Raw genomic sequence first — 26,100 nt, 5'->3', positions numbered from 1 at the left:
ATCCCATTAATGTCCCATAATCTAGGAAAGGGAAGCATGGAAGGATGAGGAGAGATGTGTTTGGATTAGCTATGTTGAGTGTGAAAAACCTTTGGGACTCCCAGATAAGGATGTCCAGGAAACATTTGAAAGTTCTGTTTCAGAGCACAAGTGAATCAAGATTTGGAAACATTGGGACAGACAGCATCAGTGGTAGCTGAAGTCATGGGAGCTACACATCTGGTTTTTTTTCTTTTGAGACAGGACCTCACTCTGTCACCCAGGCTGGAGTGCAGTTACGTGATCATGGCTCACTGCATCCTCGACCTCCTGGGCTCAATCCGCCCACCTCAGCCTCCCAAATAACTGGGGCTACAGACGCACACCACCATGTCCAGCTGCATTTTTCTATTTGTTGTAGGGAGGGGGTTTCACCATGTTGCCCAGGCTGGTCTTGAACTTACGGGCTCAAGTGATCTGTCCACCTCAGCCTCCCAAAATGCTGGGATTATTTATAGGTGTGAGCCACCATGCCCAGCTCACATCTGCATATAACAGTGATGCTCACACAGATGGCTGTTAAATCTTAGAGTACTTTTTGAATCCTCAAAGACTATGTTCAGCATATTGCTCATTTAAAAAAATTATTTAGAGATTGGTCATCTGTAAGGGCAGTAGTTCCTAGTCTAACCTTTTTGAAAATCTGATAAAAGTTCTAGACTTTCTTCATCATAAACATTTGTCTGTACTCACAACTCAGTTTTAGGTAAGTTGAAGACCCCTGAAACCATCCATTGGTAACCTACTTAATGAAGTAGTGAGAGCAGTTTTCTGGGTTTTTTTTCACACTTGAAAAGTGAGGGCAGTTTTCATGTGATACGTAGGCTCTGTCTTAATATTTTAGCTCTTAACTTTTTTTATTTTTCCGAGACAGAGTCTTGCTCTGTTGCCCAGGCTGCAGTGCAGTGGTGTGATCTCGGCTCACTACAACCTCCGGCCCTTGGGTTCAAGTGATTCTCCTGCCTCAGCCTTCCAAGTAGCTGAGATCACAGGTGTGTGCTACCACACCTGGCTAATTTTTATAGTTTAGTAGAGATGGGATTTCATCATGTTGGCCAGGCTGGTCTTGAACTCCTGACCTCAAATGATCTGCCTGCCTCAGCCTCCCAAAGTGCTAGGATTACAGGCATGTAATCCTGTGCCCAGCCTTAGCCCTTAATCGTAAGGAGATTTATTTGAAGCAAAATGTGTAGTCTTTAAATATTCTTGGCTGGGCCAGGTGTGATAGTGTGTGTGCCTGTAATCCCAGCTACTCGGGAGGCTGAGGCACGAGAATCGCTTAAACCCAGGAGGTAGAGAGCTGAGATCGTGCCACTGCACTCCAGCCTGGGCGACAGAGTGAGACTCTGTCTCAAAAAAAATAAATATTCTTGATAAACATTTACACATTTTCTAGGCATGGTGATCTCATAATTTTGGGGGTGGGAGATCTTTTTTGAACAGATTTTTTTTTTCCATTTTATGAAATGCTTACAGATAAGCCCCATACTTTGGTGAAAATCACTTTCTAGCTCTTCACTTTTTTTAACTGGAAAAAATGATTTTTATTTCTAACTTATTCTACAGTATACAAACATACCAAAAAAATCAATACGAAATCAATGAATGCAAAACCAATCAAAATCAATACAGAAACAATTATACAAGTAATTTCTAACTTATTCTAAAATCTTCCTAATCTGTAAAGTATCCCCCAGAAAGTAAGACAAGACAATAATAGAGGGAAGATACATCTAGGCTTTCACTTTCTGGAGAAACTTAGACATGATACCTCTTACCAAATGGAAGTAGAAAAACCCACCACAAATGTATTTTCTGTTAAATAGACCCTACTGAGAATCTAACATAGGAGATACAGCTTGTGTGCATAGAATTGTTTTAGCGTTGAAATACTAATTTCGTTTATTCGTTTATTCCAGGTAAATTTATGAAACCGAAAAATTATGCAAACTGCATGACTGCATTTGTAAATACAAAATCTTTAATTTGTAACCAGCATGTCTCTTTGAGCTGTCACTATCATACCTTTTAAACAGTTTTTAAGTGTTTACTTATGCATGTATAAACTTGGTTAAGTTATAGAATTCAAGATTTTGCGTAGTGTCTTCAGCAGTACAATAACCAAGTTTAAATCTCTTACCCACCCTAATTGCAAAACGATTTCATTTTAATTGGAGTTACCTCTTGAAAGGATTATGTTGAAGATTGTTTTTAAAACCTAGAGCTAGATAGGAGGCATTCATTATTAGATGGTATTCATCCATGTGTGTGTAACTAGTCGTAAAGTTGAAGGTAAATACTTTTTACATGTCTTTTTAATTCAATATACTTACAATAGGCAAGCTTAAAACTTTCTCTTTTCTTCCAGATAAAGCTTCACCAAGAAGGTTGCCCAGGAAACGGGCACAGAAGAGATCAGTGGGATCTGATGAGTAAATGTTCCTTTGTGCAACAATTCGGTCTTTACTTAACCTGCTCTAATATTTTTCGGCCTGATGGGAATTAGTGCAGAGAAGCCATGTCACCATAGAAGGCAACTACTACTTGTGTGTGGACTGAGCAATCAGAGTCTGTGGCGATAATATTGCTGAAAATGCACTGCATTCATTTTTCTAAAGTAACAAATTTGGTTTTTTTTTAAACCATTAAAATCTTTGTGTGTGCGTGTGTATGTATGTGAGCAGTTGGTCTTACCAGAATCATTGTTGAACTACCTGAAACAAGTCTTTAGAATACTAAGTATAATGCTGTTGTCTCTTCCTTTTTGACATTTTCTGATTTTTTCCCCCAAAACTCAGTTAATATTTACCCACTATGATGATTGATGTCGTGCCTTGAAAAGTTTTAAAGAAAACAATTTTTGGAATAGCTGAAATTTCAATTGATGGCACAAATTAGCATTTTGTTGTTGTTGCTGTATTACAATTAGTATTCTAAAGGCAGAAGCAGAAGTAGCTGCTTTTTAGCAATAGAATTGTTTCAGTATTTTGCTACTGTTTAATGCGCACCTTCAGAAAACTTCCCAGTGGATTCAAGGAATTTGGGGATCTCTCTGGCAACAAATTGTGAAACATGAAATTTCTGCTGACTTTAATATATGAAACCTAATCCTACCCCCTTTTTTAACAAAAAGAAACTAGTACGTTTGTGAAAATTGTGTTGTGTTGTCCATTGTTGCTCTAGTTCTGACCTAGAGGTAGCTCTGGAGTGATTTTAGACCTACTCACTCGGTTGTGTGTAGATTTTTTTGTTTTGTTTTGAGAGAGAATTTTTCTCTCCTTAATAGAAGCATCCTTTTTAAAGAAAAGTTGCTTTGGTCCACAGACTAAGCAGAAAATCAAGTCATCAGGACAGAGATATTTCCCAATTACTCCTAATCAATGAAGAAAGTGAGTTGGATATTTTTAAAGCAGTTAACTAATTTTTTCTTACCTAATCTTTTGGGAGTTTTGCTTGTTGATATAACCTTTTTAGTTAATCTGAAAGATTCCAAAAATTGTTCTTAAGTGCATAAGACTGGAACCAAAATTAAATTGTACTTCATAAAATCCTCTTACAGAGTTACTCTTGCCCTAGATTGTAGATTAAGTTTGGCATTATTGTCAGACTGGATGGAGGGTGAAGTAAAATAGTATGAACAGTTAAGAGGCTCTCCCCCTCTTGTCTTTAAGCCATATTCTCCCACATATATTTTATAAGAAAATGTTAAGTCAAATTTTAGTGGCTCTTTAATTCCTGAACCTCTTCATTCTCCTTTTCAGTATAACCTCCCCTGTGCTCATGCCCACACAGACAAAAAACAAAACAAAATACACACAGAAAAAAGTCTTTCCAAACTGTTTAAATATTTAAACATCTGAGCCAAAGCAGATAGAAGTTATTGTATAATTGTTAATCACTTTGCAAATAGGGGCTAAGATATCAAATTACCTATATTGGCATTGCTGGATTATAAACTCTATATCTGTAATATAAAGTGTTTGAGTTTTTAATTGGGCTGTTATGATCAGGAGTTGACTTGGAAAAGCTCTATGAGCTCTAAGTAACTGCATGGTTTTTTGTTTAATGTAATATAGGAGACCCTTCACATTCTCAAGGAATATATTCCAAAACATTTTTGTGAATATCTAAGTTTGTGAAACTACTAGGGCATGATACAGTAAGGTGTAATTACAGAATTTACAAAATGTAAATGGCCTCTAGAGAGTTTTATGGAATACCTGGTAATAACTTAGGCAGCTGCAAAACCACACTGAGTTACAGCTGCCAGCCCTCTTCATTCCTAAATAACTTGCCTTACATATCAGCCCTCCCACTTCTGAAGTTCAAATTAGTGCCTCGGAAATGTAGAATTTATTATTTGTCATGTTTTATTTTTTTTTTTTTAGCATAGATTGAGAACAGTTGAACTCTTAAATCCTCAGATGCCAGGGGTCTGCTCTAGCATCAGTAAGTATTTAGCAGAAACTAACTCCGTAATGAATGGAATTCAATTCCACACATGGTTTGTTCAAGCACACTTAATAAGTAGCCTATTTTTTAAATGTCTTTTTAAAATGTAAATATTTGGATGAAGTTTTTCTTTGTTTTGATATATTCATTTGCTACACCAACTATGTTTTCAGAATTCATCTTTTGAACAAGTTGGTTTCAGAATATGTAAAATGACTTTAAGGATCTTGTGTATCAAACCTGTCCGCAGATGTGTGAGAATAATGTGTTCATAAAGCATGGATCTCGCTTTGGTTGTATAGCTTCCTCATTTACTTCATGGTCTTACATAGCTGGTGACTTTCAGGGCTAATCCACCCTCTAAAGCATTGTCCCAGGAGAGGAAAAGGAAATGGGACCTCAGAGGTAGAAGCCTCAAGGAAGGAGTAAAGTAGAAATCAGAAGAAAAGAAGCTTCACTTGATAGTGATAAGGTTTTTAACTTCAAGTAACTTCAGAAAATGTGATTTTGATAAGAGGAAAGGGCAAATTTAGACCTTAAAAAATATGGAAGAACTACTGCCTTAAAAGTGCATTTGTAGCACATCAGCCTAGAACTGTATCATGGCTGTGTTGGGGAGAAGTAAATGGTGGTAATATAACATTGCAACCTTTACTTAATGATGTGTTATTTTCGAGGTACAGTAGATAAATACAGTAATAGGCGAGCCTTATATATAGCATTCATCTTGTAGTACAGTGATATCCATACCCTTGATATGAAGGAAAATTGACTTGGTTTGTGCATTTGAATAATGAAATAATTTTTTAAAACTCACTGACACATACCATCTCTGGCCAAGACTAGACCCTGTATTTTAGTTCCTAAATTAGATGTTTAAATTTAAAAACATTTTCAGATATACTTAAGTACTTCCATAATACTTTTCATATATAGAACAGATGGAACATACACTGTTCACTTTTTTTTTTTTTCCCCTGAGACGGAGTCTCTGTGTCACCCAGGCTGGAGTGCAGTGGTGCGATCTCGGCTCACTGCAACTTCTCCCTCCCGGGTTCAAGCAGTTCTCCCTGTCTCAGCCTCCTGAGTAGCTTGGATTACAGGCGCCCGTCACCGCACCCGCCTAATTTTTGTATTTTTAGTAGAGACGGGGTTTCGCCATTTGGCCAGGCTGGTCTTTGAACTCCTGACCACAGGTGATACGCCCGCCTTGGCCTCCCAAATTGTGCTGGGATTACAGGTGTGAGCCACTGTGCCCAGCCCAGTGTTCACTTTTTGAATGGCATCATTTTATAGCTGTAGAACTAAAATCAATGTTTGCCCCAATTTTCTTAAGTAAAACTCTACTTTGAACTCTTACCTCCAACTTAGTAAAGAGCAGCTTAACACAAACAAGATTCTTACTGGTGGAATGTTAGGTTTCACTGTTAAGTTAATCTGTCTATAAGCTCATCTTTAGAGGATATTTGAGGAGGAAGAACACCTTGCAGCTGACTTGCAGATATCTAAATAATTTATTTAGGGTGCTTATGAATGTTACTAATGGGTTTTGTATGAATTTTTATCCCTTTTCATTTATACAGAAACCTGGGCTTTTATGTTAATTATATCATCTGAGGTTCTAAGGTTTTGTTTTTTTTTTAGATTTTGAAATTATTTACGGATAATAGCTCTTAGGTTTGGGTACCACTTTGCTGCACTTTAAGAAAGTGGGAAGGGAACTCATTTATACCAGTAGAACTCATCAATCACGTGCTCTGTTCTATTGGTTTTCTAGTCATCATATCACACACCTTTACGACAGCTCACTGAAGGAAGGTGATACTGTCCCCATTTTGTAGATGGAATAGACAAAACCTGAATTTAAGTAGCTTGCTCAAGGTTACATATTGAATATGGAAAGTTCAAATCATCTCAGTAATGAATATACCATAGATACTTGCTGTATTGTATCTATGATAATTCAGTTACCCACAATACCCTTTTCAATTTCTATTAATGACATACCTGTAAATGTCTCCTTGATGAACAGAATCATGGTCTTTAAAAACACTTTCATGGGTTGATTGCATTTTCAAGCTCTAAAGGATTGAAAGATAAATCTTCACGTTAAAGGTGAGAGTGAAGTATCTGCTCTTGGGTTATAGAACCAGATAGTACTAGAACTAACATTACAGGGTAAGGCTGCTTTTATCTTTTTTCTTTTTCTTTTTTTTTGACATGGGGTCTCACTGTATTGCCCAGGCTGGAATGCAGTGGCATGATCTCAGCTCACAGCAGCCTCTGCCTCTTGGGCTCAAGCGATTCTCCTGCTTCAGCTTTCCAAGTATTTGGGACCACAGGCGCACACCACAGGCCTGGCTAATTTTTTTGTTGTATTTTTGGTAGAGACGGGGTTTCACCATGTTGCCAGGCTGGTCTCGAACTGAGCTCCAGTGATTCACCCACCTTGGCTTCCCAAAGTGTCGGGCTTACAGGTGTGAGCCACTGCACCCGGCCCGCAGGGTAAGGCTTCTGTCTGGTGTGTTATATTATGGATTTTGCTTAATAGGCACAGTGAGGCATTAAAAAGAAAAATGCAGTATACCTGTAGAAAGGATAATCCTTGTTTAAAGTCTCCAAATTGCAGTCAAAGATGTTTTGACTGTGCCTTTTTTTGTTCCCCTGCTGTCCCTTATGTAGACTTCTGTCAGTACCCATGGCAGCCTGTCTGTCATCTTGTTGACATCTCCCGCTGGACTGTGAGCTGTGCTATCTGGCTTGTTTTTCATGCCTAGCTTCTAGTTCACAATTAGGTAGAACCCTATTACTCTTTGAAGAAGGAACAAGAAAATGTGGGCCAGTTTTCATTTGCCATTCTTCCATGTGCGTTAGTATGGTTCATAAGTATTCCTGGTGATAGGCTAGTATTGGCAATTCTGTGAGGTTGAACAAAGGGGTGGTATGGTGTGCTAGCGTGGGAATTAGGAGACCTCTGGGTCTTGACAGTGCCCTGGCCACTAAGCAAAGGCAGGCAGCTCATCCTTGGAGTCTCAATGTGCTTTTTTGTGAATTGAGATATGCTTGAAGTGTCAGCCCTAAATAGTCTGATTCTGTGACCTACAAACCCTTACTTAATTCAGTGTTATTATAAATGATTCTTCCCTTAAACCTAGATTTTACTTAGAAAAAGAGAAAAAACAAAACAAAACAGGAAACGCTCATGTCAGGCTGCCTCGGTTTGAATCCCAGATCCCCCGTTAGTTGGAGGCAAGTTGTATGATGCTTCAGGTTTTGGTGCCTGCCTCCTAAGGTTGTTACTGTGTGTAGCTGCTTAGAACATTGCCTGGCTCTCAGTAAGCCGCTTAAGTGACTGCTCATTTTCACTGTAAAGCACCATACTGTAATAACATCCCATGAAGCATGGGGCGGGGAAGAGTATATGGTACCTTATGGACTTTGATGTAGTGGGGTAGTAGGTAAATTCTGAATATGTAAGCTAAATAGTATTCTTTTTTTAACTAAAGGATAAAAGTTTCAAGATGGGCATGTAATATGGCTGGCACTGGATTTAATGATGAACCAGAGTAATACGGCTGGCAAGGGGAGTTTTTGTTTTGTAATAAATCTCTTACAGCTGCACATCCAGTTCTTTTTAAAAACATGTTTGAAGAGGCTCCATATTTCTCAGTGAAGCTGTTGGGGGTTCATGTTATTTTTGAAAATCATCTTGCAATTTATTTCAGCATCAGACTGAACCACCCAAAGAAAATCAGTCTATTTCTGAACAGTTTTTTCAGAAACCATATCGGTCTGATCACCCAACATTTATAGAAATAGGTGCTTAAGGCCTAAAGGCATTTCACAAAGGAGAATGAGAAATACTGTGGTCAAGAGTAGTGTTCAGATTGAGTACATCAAGCATCTGCTCTGCCCTTCCACACGCATCCTCACTTCATCTTCACAACTGCCCTAGGTAACCTTGTTATCTGTAATGAAACAGCCTCAAGGAGCGCAGAGGCACCCACTCCTCATGTTTGGTCTGTTTCCGGCTTGGTTGGAATAAGGTGTAGGAGCCTTTTGGCAGGGAGCACATTCTCAGTAATGCACAGAGTGCACTCACCTGTGTTCTAGCTTCAACACTTAGGATTTGCTTGATATTTTGTATTCTCTGAGGCACTGCTTGTATCGGATAACTTCATTATAAAACCCCTGGCAGGCACATGGCACTTAGTATCACACTTTGGGAGGCTGGAGTGGGGGGATCACTTTAGGTCACAGGAGTTTGAGACCATCCTGGCGAACATAGTGAAACCTCGTCTCTACTAAAAATATAAAAATTAGCTGGGTGTGGTGGTGCATGCCTGTAATCCCAGCTACTCACGAGGCTGAAGCAGGAGAATCACTTGAACCCAGGAGGTGGAGGTTGCAGGGAGCCAAGGTTGCACCACTGCACTGCAGCCTGGGTGACAGAGTGAGACTGTCTCAAAAAATAAGTAACGTAAATAACAAGTGAAAGCTACTAACAATTAAAAAAAAAAAGTAAAGACAAGACTGTCTGGAAAATGGCTCTCCTGAAAGGACTGGTTGCCATCATCCATAGTGGAAGATTCAAAGCAGTTGGTCCTTGGTACGTATGAGAACCGGATTTCATTCCCTTGAATTCTACGGAGCAGTTTATTAGAGTGAATGCATTTTAAGGCCTTGCATTTGATATGTCATCCAGTTCATAATCAGGTTGCCTTTTTCTGGCTAAAACATAATGATTATGTGTTTTTCTCATTTGGCCTTACAAGCTGCTGGCCCTCTGTCCCTCCACTATGGGAATCAGATCTAGAGCAGGCTGAGCCTGTAGACACAGCAGTGGCCAAAAAATCACTCTAAGTGTTTTATCTCGACTCCTTACTTGAAGTCCACCCAAACAGCACACATCTGGTTTATACTGAAGCCCCCTGCCTAGCAATACTCATTTCAGGAACCACCAGGAAGCATCTGTGACCACACAGGCTTTTTGACTGATGGCTTCCCGGACCTGGTTTCAAGGGATAACCCCGTCTGTGCATCCATGGGCTTCTCTCTACAGCGAGGACTTTGCGTCTCTGGCTGTTTTTCTCTTGTGCCCATCTTCTTGGACACCCTCCTGGCTTCCATCTCTGTGGTTCTCCTGCCTCACTTCTTGTTCTGTTGTTTTTCCCCTTTGTCAAAATATCTCCTATGTTCTTGGCTTCCTTTTCGTTGCCAGGTTTTCAGGCTTTCCTTTAGCTCTTCTAATATGGCGTCTGCCCACAAAAGCCTGCTCTGTCAGGATCTCATGGTTCCCCACTTGCCAGAACCTTCTTCAGCCTCAGTTCCTCGGCCTCAACTTGTGTGTTTAACCCATTGACCACCACTCCCCAAATTCACATTCATTTCTTTGACCCTGCTCCTCACTCCTTTTCTGTTGAGGAGTCTGTTGACTAACTCCAAGCTCACTCAGGCTCACCATCCCGCTCTCTGCACCAGCCTTTCCAGAGCGTGCCAGTTCTCATGGCTCCATCTGTTAACTGTGGATCACTTCAGTCCTGATTTTTAGACCTAAATGGTTTCCTTAACGCCATTCTCACTGCCTGTGACTCATTTTCACTTACAGTGTTTATTGTAACGCCAAACCAACAAATCACAGGTGCTTGCTCCTCTCCGTAAATCTCCCCAGTCTAACTTTTTGTCGTTCAACATGACTTGTTTATCCAACCTGAAATCGCATAGAGCCCCAAGTATGGTGTTTTGTACATAGGCATTTAATAAGTGACTTCCAGTTTTGGCTGTGCTATGAATAAAATGAGATTTCAGTTCTCTTCACTTTGAAATCTAACAACTCAGAGAACATTGAAGAAATCTGAATGTACTTAGTTGGGATGAAATACTTGTGGTTTAAAATATTTCTGTTGATATTTTCTAATTTGTTGCAGGAGGCCTTGGGTTTGCTATCTGAGCTTTAGTGCTTGCAAACTCACTGTGATTTCTGGGAGTGTATCTTAGGTTTGTTTGTTAGGAAACTTCTGCAGTGTGAGCTTCTATCTGAAAATGTCATTTAGCTATCTTCTGGGACTATTTAATGAAAGTGGGGTCATGAATCCTTAAAATTCTTGTGCAGCTTTGAGAAACATTTCTGTTGTTTGGGTATCAGTTTATAAGTGTGGTAACAAGCCAAGATGGAAATGAGCACTTTGCTTTCTTGGTTGTTCTTACTGGTCTAACCTCCTGCTTGAACTAGTCTGCTGCCCTGTCAAATGCATCTTTTTATTTACATGTCCCTTAAATTAAAGCTGATCATGAAAGTATTTGTGTGCAACATGAAATGTTTTCTAAAGTACCAGTGCATTTTCCTGCTTGGTCTCAAGATGCACGAGGAATCAGAAAAGAAAAAAAATCACAATTTTGATCAGAATGTCCTCCTGGAAATTATTTAAAAGTCTGGCTGGGCACGGTGGCTCATGCCTGTAATCCCAGCACTTTGGGAGGCTGAGGTGGATGGATCACGAGGTCAGGAGTTCGAACTACCTTGACCAACATGGTGAAACCTCGTCTCTACTAAAAATACAAAAATTAGCTGGGCGTGGTGGTACGTGCCTGTAATCCCAGCTACTCAGGAGGCTGAGGCAGGAGAGCTGCTTGAACCCGGGAGGCAGAGGTTGCAGTAAGCTAAGATCACGCCACTGCACTTCAGCCTGCGTGCTTCCATCTCAAAAAAAAAAAAAAAAGTTCACACATTTTTAGACATTTCAAGTAACAGTGATGTTTTAGAATAAAGGTGATTTAAGATTGGTTTTACAGGCACTGTTAGGCTGTCAGCTAGTTGGCTTTTCAGATGATGATCATAAAGACACTCCCCCACACACAGGTATATGAGTAAGGTCCACCCCACCCACACTCCCATACTGAGTTTCCATTCCCAATAACTGCACAGACTGCATATTCCGATCGCTTATTAAACATTTCTAAGGAAGCCGAGATGGATCCTTGATTTAATTTTCTCATCTGTATACCCACCCAATAAGTCAGTAGCACCTAAGATTTCTTTCCGTTCAAGATTGTATTCTAAGCAGTAGAATTAAACGTGTTCTTCATAGAAAAAGTAACTTTTAATTAGAGGCTGTGCAGACTCTGGAGAATCAGTCTTTGTTACCAGGTAATAATGTTTTCAGCCTTTTTTGCTGAGAGGAAAAAATGCTTTGAAGAATAAAAAATACTAGAGCATAGCAAGCTTGGGGAGTTAGGGAAAAATATATTAGGGCAGTAAGAACCAGCATTATGTCTTCTCTGCAATGCTTGAAACATTCAGTATTAAACTTTGGATTAATCCAAAGTCTGAAAAGAAATACACCAAAATGCTAAAGCCGTTTTTGGTTAGGATGGTGGACTTTTTTTTCTTCTTCAGAATGTTTGTAATGTGCCTATATTTTATAATGGAAGCAATAAATCCAAATGTGAAATTTATCTGAGCCTCCTACAATGAGTATAATAACCCCAGTGGTTGTGGACAGCTTATTTGTGGCCCCAGAAGAAACTGAGCCACTAAAACTTGGATGCATTGTCACTACATAGTGAAAGGAAATCAAGATATATATTTTTAAAAACGGTGTCTCACCCTGTTGCCCAGCTGGAATGCAATGGCGCAATCTTGTCTTACGGCAGCCTTTGCCTCCTGTGTTCAAGCGATTCTTCTGCCTCAGCCTCCCGAGTAGCTGGGATTATAGGCGCACGCCACCACGCCCAGCTAATTGTATTTTTAGTAGAGATGGGGTTTCACCGTGTTAGCCAGGATGGTCTCGATCTCCTGACCTCGTGATCCGCCCACCTTGCCCTCTCAAAGTGCTGGGTTTACAGGCGTGAGCCACCGTGCCCGGCTCCAAGATAGATTCTTAATACAAAACCCTTGAAAGCATTTCTCCTTTTCAGGGACTCAGCCTTTCTCTTTGCTATTTGTAAAAACATGAGCTCCTCTCTGCTGCCGAGTTGCTGCCAGGCCGGTGCTCAGTGCAGCCACTCCTGCCCCACCCCCTTGCCTCTTAGGCTTTATGCCTACAAGAGTCCAAGCCACTCTATCAGATCCTGACTCTTCCCTTCCGGAAACTCTCCTCTGGCTTCCACTGACACTTAGGTGAGCACAAGTGCTCCACCACTGCCTGCAGGCCTCTCCACCATCTCCCCCTCCCTGCCTTGCCCCTTCCTGTGCTGCCCTCCAGGCTTCCTGGCCAGCCACCTCCTCATCTTCTACCCTGCCAGGCTTGTCCAGGATCAAGGCCTTGGCAGTAATCCCCTCTGCCCAGGTCTCAGCCCGCATCTTCCCTGCTCTTAGTCTTCCTGACAATTCCCCTCATGGAAGGCCCCACACACCCTGCTCTGTTCTCATTATCTTCACCACTATCAGAAGTTACCTTGGGCCGGCTGCAGAGGCTCACACATGTAATCCCAGCACTTTGGGAGGCTGAGGTGGGCAGATCACTTGAGGTCAGGAATTCAAGACCAACCTGGCCAACATGGTGAAACCCTGTCTCTACTAAAAATACAAAAATCAGCCAGGTGTGGCACGCACCTGTAATCCCAGCTACTCGGAAAGCTGAGGCAAGAGCATCGCTTGAACTCGGGAGGCAGAGGTTGCAGCGAGCTGAGATCATGCCACTGCACTCCAGCCTGGGCGACAGAGCAAGTCTCTCTGTCTCTCTCAGCCTGGGTGACAGAGGGAGACAGACTCTCTCTGGCTCTCTCTCTCTCTGGTTCTCTCTGGCTCGCGCGCACACACACACACACAGAGAGAGAGGTTACCTTGTCCTTCCATTGCCTGTCACCCCTTGTGAATGTAAGCTTATGACAGCAAGAATTTTTCTGTCACCAGCTCACCAAGTCTTAAAACAGGACCTGACACACGTGGTGGGTGTTTCATGTGAATTATTTATCACACTGTGAAGTAGGTGTATCTCCATTTTGCAAATAAGGAAATTGAACACAGGTTAAACAACTTGCCAGAAATTCCACAACCATTAAGTGGCAGAGCTGGACACAGGTTTGTGTGTCCTGTTCACAAACGCGTGCATCTCTGGCTGGGAACTTGCAGGGTTATGGATCAGACTGCTGCACCTTGAGAAGTTGAAATGGCATCTTGGTTGTACATTGCAGCTCAACCAGGAAGCGTTTACTAAAACAAAAACTTAACGGAAACTGGCAAGCAAGTGCATAGGCGTTGCTATAGATGGTTTCTGTGAAATTCCATTAGGTGAGTTCCATAAAGGGAAGTGAAACAATAGATCACAGCTGTAGCTTCAAAATAAAAAGTTGGTTCCTAAACTGAGTGAATTGTAGTCTTAACTATTTTCTCCTTAAACGCATAATGACAAAGTTACCAAATTCCCAGTGGAAACAACTCCATAACATATCACAGGCACACAAAGCTGCCACAGGAACACCGTGAGGAAAGAGACCAAAGGAAAACTATTTGTTCAAGCTCCCTTTGAGTAGTGCCTCACGTCAGGAGACTAGCTGTGTCTTTAAGAATTTATAAAAGTAGCCTAGGCACAGTTGCTCATACTTGTAATCCCAGCACTTTGGGAGGCCAAGGCAGGTGGATCACCTGAGGTTAGGAGTTTGAAACCAGCCTGGCCAACATGGTGAAACCCCGCCTCTACTAAATATGCAAAAATTAGCCAGGCGTGGTGGGCGCCTATAGTCCCAGCTGCTTGGGAGGCTGAAGCAGGAAAATTGCTTGAACTCAGGAGGTGGAGGTTGCAGTGAGTCGAGAGTGCGCCACTGCACTCCACTCTGGGTGACAGAGCGAGACTCCATCAAAAAAAAAAAAAAGGAGAATTTGTCAAAGTTGGCTGGGCACAGTGACTCACACAGCACTTTGGAGGCCAAGGCGGGAGGGTGACTTGAGCCCAAGATTTTGAGACCAGCCTGGTTGACATAGTGAGACCCCCATCTCTGTTTTAAATTATATATATATGTGTTTTTAAAGAAGAATTTGTAAAAGTATACTTCTATGGTTTTTTTGTTTGTTTGTATGTTTCTTTTTTGAGATGGAGTCTTGCTCTGTCACCCAGGCTAGAGTGCAGTGGCACAGTCTTGGCTCACTGCAACCTCCGCCTCCCAGGTTCAAGCAATTCTTCTGCCTCAGCCTCCCGAGTAGCTGGGACTGCAGGCAGGTACCACTACGCCTGGCTAATTTTTGTTTTTTTGTTTTTTGTTTTTTTGAAACGGAGTCTCACTCTGTCACCCAGGCTGGAGTGCAGTGGCGCGATCTCGGCTCACTGCAAGCTCCGCCTCCCGGGTTCATGCCATTCTGCTGCCTCAGCCTCCCGAATAGCTGGGACTACAGGCGCGTGCCACCACGCCCGGCTAATTTTTTTGTATTTTTAGTAGAGACGGGGTTTCACCGTTTTAGCCAGGCTGGTCTCAATTTCCTGACCTCGTGATCCACCCGTCTCACCCTGGGCATGAGCTACGGCGCCCAGCCCACTTCTATGTTTTTTGAGTCAGATCCTCGCTCTGTTGCCCAGGCTGGAGTGGAGTGCTGTGGCACCATCTTAGCTCACTGCAACCCCCGCTTCCCAAGTTCGAGGGATTCTTGTTCCTCAGCCACCCAAGTAGCTGTGATTACAGGCACATGCCCCCATGCCCAGCTAAATTTTTTTGAATTTTTAGTAGAGACAGGGTCTCGCCGTGCTGCCCAGGCTGGTCTCGAACTTAGAGCCTCAGGTGATCCTCCCAACTCGGCCTCCGAAAGTGCTGGGATTACAGGTGTGAACCGCCACACCCACTTGTAAGTTTCTCATAAGAGAATAAATAGTTACTTGTGTCTGTGTGTTTTTGGTTTCACAATTTTAAATTTGTAGTATTTCTCCTCTGCAAGAGTTCCCTAAATGATGTGCAAACATTCTAAAGCATACCTGGTTATCCCCAGGCTCTCTTGATGCCCGTCCGATGAGTGTGTTTTGCTGCCCTCTGCCGCTCATGGGCGGTACAGCAGTGAATGAACAACCCATTCCCGGGTCTGCCGCTTGGTATTGCCAGAAAGCTGGAGAAGCCTGGGAAGAAGACAAGATTGTTACGAACCATTCTCTGCTAAAGCAAACCCCCTACTCCAACCAACCTAACAGCCTGTGCTCCACCCCTACCCCAGAATTAAAATGAAAACGAAAAATGCTGCTTTTGCTAAGACATCAATGAAATAATCTCGGATTTTTAAAGTAATTTGAATGGTTTGTGTTGGTAGAAAGATGCATGCTGTGAGACAACCCTGCGGATCATCTGTAGAGCTGCCTGACCATGCCCAACATGTGCTGTCTAGATTCAGCTTGCCTCTCAAAAGGAGCGGTCTTTGAGGACAGACAAAGCTGGCCACCCGTCGACTTTGCCTCTGTCATGTCCATACACGTATACACACAGGATGACTTCAGATGAACAAATCAAATATTTTCAGTTGTTGGACAGTCAGTAGTATAGTATGATGGTTAATAGCTATTGGAGGCCAGGCATGGTAGCTCCAACAGTAATCCTAGCCTGTAATCCCGGCACTTTGGGAGGCCGAGGCAGGAGGATCACTTGAGGCAAGGAGTTCGAGACCAGCCTGGGCAATATAGTAAGACCTCATCTCTACAAAAAAATTTAAAATTAGTTTTTTATGTATTAAAAAAATAGCTGTTGAAATTAGCCCTTGTTTGAATCAAAACTTAGCCACTCAGTGGCTAGATTACCTTGGGCAAGTCACTTGTCTCAGCCTGTCTCTTCATCTGTAAAATGGGGATAATAGTAACTACAGTTATTAGTTATCCTAGGAATATTTATAAAGTCCTTGCTGTATGTCAAGGGTTTTGACTTTTTAAAGATTCTACATGTTAAGAAAAAGCTGATCCCAATGCCTGGCACAGAGTAGCCTTCAAATGTTCACCACTAAGAATATTTATTTCCTCATTACATAAGCCATATTTATTTGTCAGCCAACTGAAAGCCACTATCAGCAACTTATTCCTCCCTGTGAACTTCTGGTAGAGGCCTCTCATCTTCTACTTAATGTTCGAGTTGGAAAGAATCTTAAGAGTCATCTAGTCCAGCTCTTTACCCAATGCAGGGCCCTCTTCTCTAGCCACCTGTATGAACACCTCTCCCTGGCCAGGTGGCCTGTCTTTGGACAGCTCAAATATAGTTCCTCCTTGAACCCAAATCAACTTCCCTGTCGATGTCCTAGTTCTGCTCTGCAGATCTTCTTAGAAAAAAAAAAAAAAAATCTGCCTTCTGTCCCTTACAACAGCCCTTTATATTATAGTTTGAAGAGAGCTATCACTTCTTTCTTTGTCAAAAATCATGTTATCCAGGCCAAGGTAAAACATCCTGCAACCTACACGGGTCTTTTAAAAAATGTATTCCTGGGCTGGCCACAGTGGCTCATGCCTGTAATCACAGCACTTTGGGAGGCCGAGGCAGGCAGATGACAAGGTCAGGAATTTGAGACTAGCCTGGCCAACATGGTGAAACCCCCTCTCTACTAAAAATACAAAAATTAGCTGGGCATGGTGGCACACGCCTGTAATCTCAGCTACTCGGGAGGCTGAAGAAGGAGAATTGCTTGAACCCAGGAGGCAGAGGTTGCAGTGAGCCAAGACTGAGCCACTGCACTCCGGCCTGCGTGACAGAGCGAGATTCTGTCTTTAAAAAAATAATAATAAATTATATATATATATATATACACACATATATTTCCATAGAGCAATTTTGTTTTCAAGGAAACACTGGCTTTATTAAGATGATAATTGTCTGACTCCTTGAAACCTTACAGATTCTACTGAATTATGTAAATTAAAGGGTCCAAGTGATGACCTGAGATAAAAGATGGAAATGATTGCCATTAGCTCTCTCCGTCCAAAACACATTACTTCAGCAATTCCTTCCTGCTCTGAGGCACTTGCGAACTGCCCCTGAGACTGGGGGTAAAGGGCGGGGCTTCCTTGAAGTGCAAGGTTCAGGACGCCATCCCCAGAGAGGCTCTGACACTGGGCTGGGGCCCAGGAGTCTGCATTTTAACAAGTGCTGCTGGTTCTCCCACAACCATGCTGCACACTGTTATCCAGGGCAAGCTGTGGCTTACAGCCACGACGTCCTTAAGCAGCCACGTGGCAGGACGGCACAAGCCACCGAGGACGGGGGAGCCTGTCCCTGATGAGGCTCCTGCTGCCCAGGGCGGTGTTCCGTGCCCCCTTCCTGACACTTCTCACCCTTTGTTTGATAGCTGCAAGGCCACCTGAAATGGGTGGGGGCTGCTGCCCCTCACTGAGCACTTAGCTCTGACCTGAGACTCCTCAAAGCATTTGACTTGTGTTCACTCATATCGTTCTCTATTTGAGACAGGTTATGATATCACCATTTTAGAGCTGAGCGGACTGAGGTATAGAACGGTAAGGCCGCCCAGCTAGTGAGAAATGCAGCCAGGATATGGACGTAGGTAGGCTGGCCCCAGGAGTGCCCCCACTGTCTCCAGCGAGCGGCAGACCCATCCAGCCAAACACCCATATCCCAGAGGCACCCGGAACTCCATATGGGGATTGATCATTTTCCTTCCTTAAACCACTTTCTTTTTTTTTGGAGATGGAGTTTTGCTCTTGTTGCCCAGGCTGGAGTGCAGTGGTGTGATCTTGGCTCACCAAAACCTCCACCTCCCAGGTTCAAGCGATTCTCCCGCCTCAGCCTCCCAAGTAGCTGGGATTACAGGCATGCACCACTATGCCTGGCTAATTTTTTGTGTTTTTAGTAAAGACAGGGTTTCTCCATGTTGGTCAGGCTGGTCTCGAATTCCCGACCTCAGATGATCCACCCGCCACAGACTCCGAAAGTGTTGGGATTACAGGCATGAGCCACTGCACCCAGCCCCCTAAACCACTTTTTCCTGCAGTATTTCCTGTCTCGGTTGGTGCCATCGCTTCCAGAAGAAACTCCCTTTTTGCAGACCCCCTCCATCCTCCTGCCTCTTAACAGTCTTTTATATCCAGCTCTTCTGTGGCCCTGCCCTGCTCTGGGCCTTGGGAATGTGCGGCAAGCTCTTGGTTCCCGTGTGCTGCCCCGTGTGGGTGTGGTGCCAGCCTTTGCCTGCAGTGCTGAGAGAGCCCTGCCCCACTCTCCCAGCTGCCAGTCTGGTCCCCTTCCAGCCCACCACCTGAGCTGCTTCTGTGGTCATTGTCAAATGGCATTCTGACCCTGCTGCTCTCTCCTGCTGGAAACCTTCTAAAGGTTCCGCACAGCCATCAGGACAAAGCTCTCCACCATTAGCCTCTGCCTGCCCTTTGGCGCTTCTGTCTCACTGGTCCTCCTGTGAATTTGTACTCCAGCCCAGCAGCTCATTCCCTGTGCACACCACACTGGTGCCACCTCCTGCCTGCACAGGCTGCCCTCTCTCCCAGACTCTGCCCCCTTCAAACTTACACAAAAGTTACAAAATAGTATAAAGAAATTCCCTATACCCTTCACCTTCACCCAGATGGTGGTTAGCATTTCACCACATACAAATGCACACACCCACCATATGTATATTTTTCTGAGCTCTCTGGGAGTAAATTGCAGGTATACCATTTCCCCTTTCCCCCAGATACACCAGTGTTTACCTCCGAAGAACAAACATTCCTTTTTTTTTTTTTTTTTTTTTGAGACAGAGTTTTGCTCCTGTTGTCCAGGCTGGAGTGCAATGGCGTGATCTCTGCTCACCACAACCTCCACCTCCCAGGTTCAAGCAATTCTCCTGCCTCAGCCTCCTGTAGCTGGGATTACAGGCATGCGCCATCACGCCCAGCTAATTTTATATTTTTAGTAGAGATGGGATTTCTCCATGTTGGTCAGGCTGGTCTCGAACTCCCAACCTCAGGTGATCCACCAGCCTTGGCCTCCCAAAATGCTGGGTTTACAGGCATGACCACCGCACCCAGCCCAAACATTCTCTTACATAACTAAACTACAGTTATAAAAGTCAGGACATTTAACATTTATGTAATGGTTTCTAAACTACAGGCTGTGTTCAGATTTCACTAATTGTCTCAGCAATCCTCTTGATGGCTATTTTTTTTTCCTGGTTTGGGATCACGCAGTATGTTTAGTTGTCATGTCTTGGTCTCCTTTGTTCTGGAACAGCCTCTCTTTCAGCGACCACGGCATTTTTAAAGAGCACAGGCTAGTTGTTTTGCAGAGAGTACCCCAGTGAGAGTGTGTGATCCTTCCTCTGGATTACATTCAGATTCTGCCTTTTTGGCAAGAATAGCCCTGCAGCAATGCTCTGGCCTTCCCAGCTCAGCATCTCAAGGACCACGTGGTGCTGCTGGGTTGGCCCCGTTACTGGTGATGTGGATACTGATGACTTGGGAACGGTGGGGTCTTATTTATTTTTTACAACCTCCGTATTCATGACCCCTCTTCTAAGAAAGCTTGCGTAGACCCCTCCAGGCACCCGCAGTTAGGGTAGGTGGCTGTTCCCCCACCTGAGTCCTGGGTACAGCGCCTCACCTGCGCTGACCAAGCCATCTTGGTGTGTGTCTCTTCCCCTGCTCGACTGCAAGGCTCAGCGGACCTCATCTTGCTCACGATGGTGCCCCAGCTCCTATGGGCCTGGCACATAGTAGGCACTTAATAAAGATTTGTTGAGTGAATGAAAGAATGAGTGAGATTTGGGAGCTGATTGAGTTACAAAGCAGAAACCTCCAAATCTCTCCAGATGGGTCTTTGTGTGTGGTTTTCACTGCTTTACTCCTGAAGCATGGCTAAATGTTGGGGTTTCTTTTTATGCCAGATTCTCACTGAAAGCATGAAAGTCTGATCAAATCCCAAGAAGAAAGCATGATATTTATCCTTCCTTTGGGGAATCACAGAATGGACCAGTTTTAGAAACTTGGAACCCCATCCTAGATTTTTCCATGTGTTTCTTCATGGGAGGGTGGGTGGGTGTGAGGGGAGAGTCTCTGGGTCTTTGATCGTGGCCTGGAGAGAGCAGCCGAGAGTCTTGGGCCTCCCGCCCTGCTGCCTCTGTCCAGCCACACACTTCACGCACCGGTAGGGAAGTGCCTGGCGGGGCGTCCGGAAGCCTCTCAGGAGATCACTGTCTCTCTTTGCTCTTTCAGACGCAGGAGGAGGGAGACGCACTGATGACATCGGGCCGCTCCTGCAGCTCGGGCGCCTCGCGGTCTCCAGGTGCAAGGCCAGCGCTTCCACTGTGGCTGCTTCAGGACATCCCTCAGAACAGCCGTTCCTGGAGATCCGGCCATCTTTTCTGCATCGTTTTGCAATTTGTGAAACTTAGGACAGCAGCCGCCCGTTCAACTGGGTCCTCCACCGGATGGCTCTGGGAAGTCACCGCTGGGCATGGCTGTGTCACTAGGGCTTTGTGGCTGATGAATAACAGCTGTCGTGTGCTGTTTCTGGGTGGAGATGTCCCAGGAAACCAGTCCTACTCTGCCAGCTGGTAGGATGGGGATGCAGGTCCCGCCAGCGAGGACTGGCTGAACCATGCGACCCATGCAGTAGGGCCCTTGCATCAGCTGCCCCCACCCGCTACACTGATGGTGAATGAGGCCAGAAGACAGGGGGCTCTGCGTGAAGCCCACCAGCCCCTGCCATGTGATGGTTGCAACGCATACCTTAGAGCTTCCAGTTCCATCTTAGGACATTTTCAAAGATGAGAGTCCTCAGGAGGGGCGGTGGAGGGGCCACGTCTGGAGGGGCCTGAGGTACGGGAAGCGCTTGGTGCCCAGGCCGAGCAGTGCCACACGTGCGCACGAGTTATGCCTGCAAACACGAGCACACATGCGAGACCAGTGGGCTCCTTCCAGCCAGGCTGCCTGAGGCCACTGTCTTTGTGTTGGTGCCCATGGTGGGCTCCAGGGCGCCCTTTCCTTGTGCTGACGTGAATGGAGTTGAATTGCCCTGAATCAAATTAGACTGAAATAAATTGAATTGAAAGGCCTACAAATAAGTATGAATCTCTTGCTGAGTGCCAGGCTCTGGGGAGTCACAGCTGAATAAGACAGCCGCTGCCTGTCTTCACACTAGCCAGGCCCGTAACTAATATTATGGACTTGCAGCAAGAACATGCTGGGGGTGGTGGGTGGGAGTGGGGAGGAGGGTGACAGGCTTCGGGAGGAGGAGATCTTTGACCTGAGCCTCTGAGAATGGGAGTGGGGATTTTGGAAAAAGGTGAAAGTAAGAAGGACACGGGACCTGGGAGGCAACAGGAGCAGAGGCGCACTGCATCTGAGGCGAAGACAGGAGAGGGCGGAGACGCAGTGCTCACTTGCCACCTGATAGAGGCACACACATGTGCACACACAGTCACAGGCAGAGAGAGGCATCGCATACTCAGCCTGTGAGCCACACGCATCAGAACCACCCGGAACGCACCCACATACCTACTCCAGCAGAATCTCAGGGAGCCGACCCAGGAACCTGCATTTTAAAACAAGCTCTACATGTGAATTCAAAGATTGACACTGTGTGTGTTGGGGGTGGGTGGTGAGCCTCTGTCAGTTAGCAGGGGTGCGGGGACATTCAGTGATTTGCAGGCCTGGCCTGCCAGGATTCGCCCCTGGCACGTGAGTAATTGTTGCACTTCACTGCACAGCACAGTCGCCTGCAAGACTTGTCCACACACAGACTACTGGGCTCCACCCCCGAAATTCTGAGTCAGTCCGCCTGGAATTGGGCCAATTGCTTTGCTGATCAGTTCCCCGATGGGTGAGGCTGATACAGGGGCCTCTGAGAAAAAGATGGATTGGAGAGAGATGAGGAATCAGCCAGACTGAAGGAAGCCCTCACTGGCTCTCCTGAGACGGAGGTGCCGGGACAATCGCAATATTTGAAGCACTTTGATTTGACCAGATGTGCCTTTCTCTTCTGTGTGCCCATCCTTGGTTTCAAGCCTTCTGCGACAGTGGTTCGGTATTCTGGACATGTGACAGACGCCCAGTGCCCCGATCTGAAGATGGGTGAGCCTGGGTCACGCTGCCCAGTGGTCCCCGCCAGAGTCCCTTGCTCAGGGTGATTCCATCTCCTAAGCAGTGCAGCAGAGACCTGTGGCTCTGAGGCCACTTAGGAGCATTTCTGGGCATCCATGCAGTGCCTTGATTCCAGCACCCAGAAATGCTTCCAGTGTTGCCAAGGTCACAGGTGGAAACCCCAGATGTCCCTTGGAAGGCTGTGCTGCCATCGCACGTGGGGCTTGGTCACATCCTGGATCTAGGGATGATCATTTATCAGCAGGCTACACAGGATTGGAAGAAGAGCCCCTGGGAATAAGTCTGTTCCCAGTAGGAACCCAGCGTCCCACCAGTAAGGAGCTCAGCACTGTGCTCAAGCCTAAAGGCACAACTAGCTTCCAAATCCTATCTTTGTAGGTCTATGGCTGGGAATACTCATGGTGCCAACGCTGTACCAATCAAGAGAGGAAACCACATATTAATTTGAATGGGGGAAGTTTGATGTAACTGTAACAGGTGTAGAGTAGTGAGGGGTTGGCTAGTAAGAAGTCAACTCCAATCATCTGGGAAGAGCAGCTGTAAGAAACAGCCTCTCGTCCAACCGCTCCTCCACCCCACCTCGAGCCCTCATTTGAGAGAGCACTGCCCAGACTCACCGAAGGGCTGAGAAGTTGTTGTTGGTGCCAAAGCAGTGGAGTTGCTGGATATCCAGCTCTGCGGGGGCCAGAGTTAAGCTGTTCCCGTAAGAGAAGTGCCTTCCTGGAGGAAGTCAGCCACAAACTGCTTGAAGAGGATGGAGGAAGCTGCTGGCTGCTGGGTGCTGCTGACCACCACGCACTGCAGGAGCCTGGTGCTGGAGGGGCCATGAGCATGGCAGAAGTCAGCCAAGTGGGCACATAGGGCAGGAAGAAAACCTTCTGGCCATGTCCTACTACTTCTCCCTCTGACAAAACCTAATACCGTGTCAGCACACAAAGGAAACATGTCTAAAGCGGCCAGATCCATTTTCTCAAAGCAGACAATGAAGGATGAACTTGGAGCTGCGTGGCACTAAATTGATAAGGGGTGCAGTTCCCAAAGACTGTCTGGTCCTTGACAGTAGAGTCCAGGGTGTGGGAACTTGGCAAACCTATTATTTGATTGGAGGAGCAGGAGAATTGGAAGGGGCCTCTGTCCATCCCCTCACCACTCTCCATACAATACCAATCCTCTTAGCAAGGCCACACAGCTCGGTGGGGTGGGAGAGAGGGACAGTGCCACCTTGTTCTCCTTGCCCTCACACTCTGTGCTTCATAGGCCTTTTGCCATTAGATTGGACAGATAAACTGGTAGCATCCATTTTACAGATAGGCACCCAGAGTTGACAAACCCCCTTTAGACGAATAAATAGTCCCAATCAAAGAGAACTCAAGACACACTATCTAGTTCTAGGACAGAGGAATTTCCTGACTTTCCCAAAAAAAAACTCCATAACTTTTCTTGTTTCTCTGAGTTCCATAAGGATATTTTAATGAAATGTGGGGACCACACTGGGCACAGTGGCTCAAGCCTGTTATCCCAGCACTTTGGGAGGCCGAGGTGGGGGAATCACTTGGGATCAGGAGTTCAAGACCAGCATGGCCAACATTGTGAAACCCCGTCTCTACTAAAAATACAAAAATTAGCCAGGCATGGTGGCAGGCGCCCGTAATCCCAGCTACTCGGGAGGCTGAGGCACTAGAATCATTTGAACCTGGGAAGTGGAGGTTGCAGAGAGTCGAGATTGCACCACTGCACTTCAGCCTGGACGACAGAGCCAGACTCAGTCGCAAAAAAAAAAAAAAAAAAAAAGAAAGAAATGTGAGGACCAGCCAGCGTGATTAAAGCAGTGCTTTCCACACCCGGTATGGTATTGTAGGAGCCCAGTGAAGATTTGTGGATTTGATTTATAACTTGCCCAGCACAGGCCTTGGACCTTGGACCTTGGGTCATGCGTTCTCCCATGAGCATTAAGAGAAGGGTTGTCATTGCAATGGTTGTGCCGGTCCCTAATGCTGATGGAGAGTGTCCTGTGTGCTGTGCCCCCAGCATCTCATGAGACTCCAAAATGAAGAAGCCCTGTCATCATCCACCTGTCTGTCAACTGTATCAGGAACATGCAGAAAATCCACCAGGGCAGTGCATTAGTCAGGGCTGGATGCCACAACAAAGCCCTCCGTCTGGGAGGCCTACACAGTAGAAACAGATTTGCTCACCTTCCAGGGGGCTGGAAGCCCGAGAGGAAGCCTTCGACAGTTGGTTTCCCCCAGGCCTCGCCATGGTTTGCAGCCGTCTCCTCCTGCCGCGTCCTCTGAGTTTGTGTTCCAAGCTCCTCTTATAAGGACACCCGTCAGATTGAATTAGGACCCACCCTGATGGCCTCATTGAAATTGAATTACCTTTGCAAGGGCCGTACCTCAGATACACTCACATTCTGAGGTAGTGGGGGCTTCACCGTAAGGATTTTGGGGAGACTCAGTCCAGCGTATAGCAGGCAGTATTTCCTATAGACTTGGTATCTATGTGGATAAGGGCTTTGCATACTAAAGAGATACCACCTGAAGTTGCAGTTGCCCTTACTTACCTCGTGATCCAGTTAACTTCATCTTCAGATAAACATGTAACACCTGCAAGCCCCAAGCTCTTAAAAATACTCGAAGCCCCATCCCCTTCAGTTTGTGTAATTCTAAGCAGGTTCTTAGAATTAGAAAATCTTCTAAGCCTCTCTCTAGTATCAATAAAAAAACAAACTGAGCTCCGGTCCCAGAATCCTCTGGCCTTCCCAGCATGTGGTGTGATGATGCTGTATACTAGGATCTTGTTCAACAACTCTGGGACACAAAGGGGACCCATGACTTTCACAGCCAAGCATTCCTGTCGTGGGCAGCGGGGCAGAGGAATATTGCGAGTTTAGGGCTCACTCCCCAGCTCAGGTGGGCAGCAATACCAAGGCCGGCCAACAAGGGCGTCACCTCGAGGGGCCCTGCGCCCTGAAGTGCCCTTTTTGCCCGGATCCAGGACACCCCACGGCCTCTTAGAAAAGGAAACGTTTGGGCCAGGCAAGGTGGCTCACACCTGTAGTCCCAGCACTTTGGGAGGCTGAGGCTGGTGGATCACCTGAGGTCAGGAGTTCGAGACCAGCCTGGCCAACATGACGAAACTCCATCTCTACTAAAAACAACCAAAATTAGCCAGGCATAATGGCAGTCGCCTGTAATCCCAGCAACTTGGGAGGCTGAGGCAGGAGAATCACTTGAACCCAGGAGGCAGAGGTTGCAGTAAGCTGAGACTGTGCCACTGCGCTCCAGCCTGGGCAACAAGAGCGACACTCCGTCTCAAAAAGAAAAAAAGAAAAGAAAGAAAAAAGAAAGGAAGAAAGAAAGGGAAACGTTTGGCTGAGCGCGGTAGCTCACGCCTGTAATCCCAGGACTTTGGGAAGCTGAGGCAGGTGGATCACCTGAGGTCAGGAGTTTGAGACCAGCCTGACCAACATGGAGAAACCCCATCTCTACTAAAAAGCTGGGCGTGGTGGTGCATCCCTGTGATCCCTGCTACTCCGGAGGCTGAGGCAGGAGAATCCCTTGAACCCCAGAGGCGGAGGTTGTGGTGAGCCGAGATCGCGCCACTGCACTCCAGC

At 45.4% G+C, this 26,100-nt stretch overlaps 1 protein-coding gene across 3 annotated transcripts in view; it reads left to right on the top strand.

Moving 5' to 3' along the window:
* Positions 1–21,456, top strand: part of SSR1 (signal sequence receptor subunit 1) — a 42,745-nt gene extending 21,289 nt beyond the window's left edge. Inside the window, exons 8-9 of one of the 3 annotated variants that reach the window (XR_009211386.1) lie at positions 2,408–2,656; positions 20,595–21,456. Coding sequence is in view for 2 of the 3 variants with exons in the window: in XM_032141084.2 (XP_031996975.1) it covers positions 2,408–2,471; positions 20,595–20,619 (89 nt within the window). In the remaining variant the exon portion in view is untranslated. Of the gene's footprint in view, positions 1–2,407; positions 4,781–20,594 lie in introns of those variants that run through there. The other 2 variants (XM_032141084.2, XM_032141085.2) reach the window with 2 other exon arrangements.
* The last annotated feature ends 4,644 nt before the right edge of the window (positions 21,457–26,100 follow it).

This window comes from Hylobates moloch, unplaced genomic scaffold, assembly GCF_009828535.3.
Source record: "Hylobates moloch isolate HMO894 unplaced genomic scaffold, HMol_V3 SCAFFOLD_20, whole genome shotgun sequence".
Taxonomy (NCBI): domain Eukaryota; kingdom Metazoa; phylum Chordata; class Mammalia; order Primates; family Hylobatidae; genus Hylobates; species Hylobates moloch.
The sequence above is the reverse complement of the archived record's forward strand: the minus strand, read 5'-3'. Positions and strand labels throughout refer to the sequence as shown.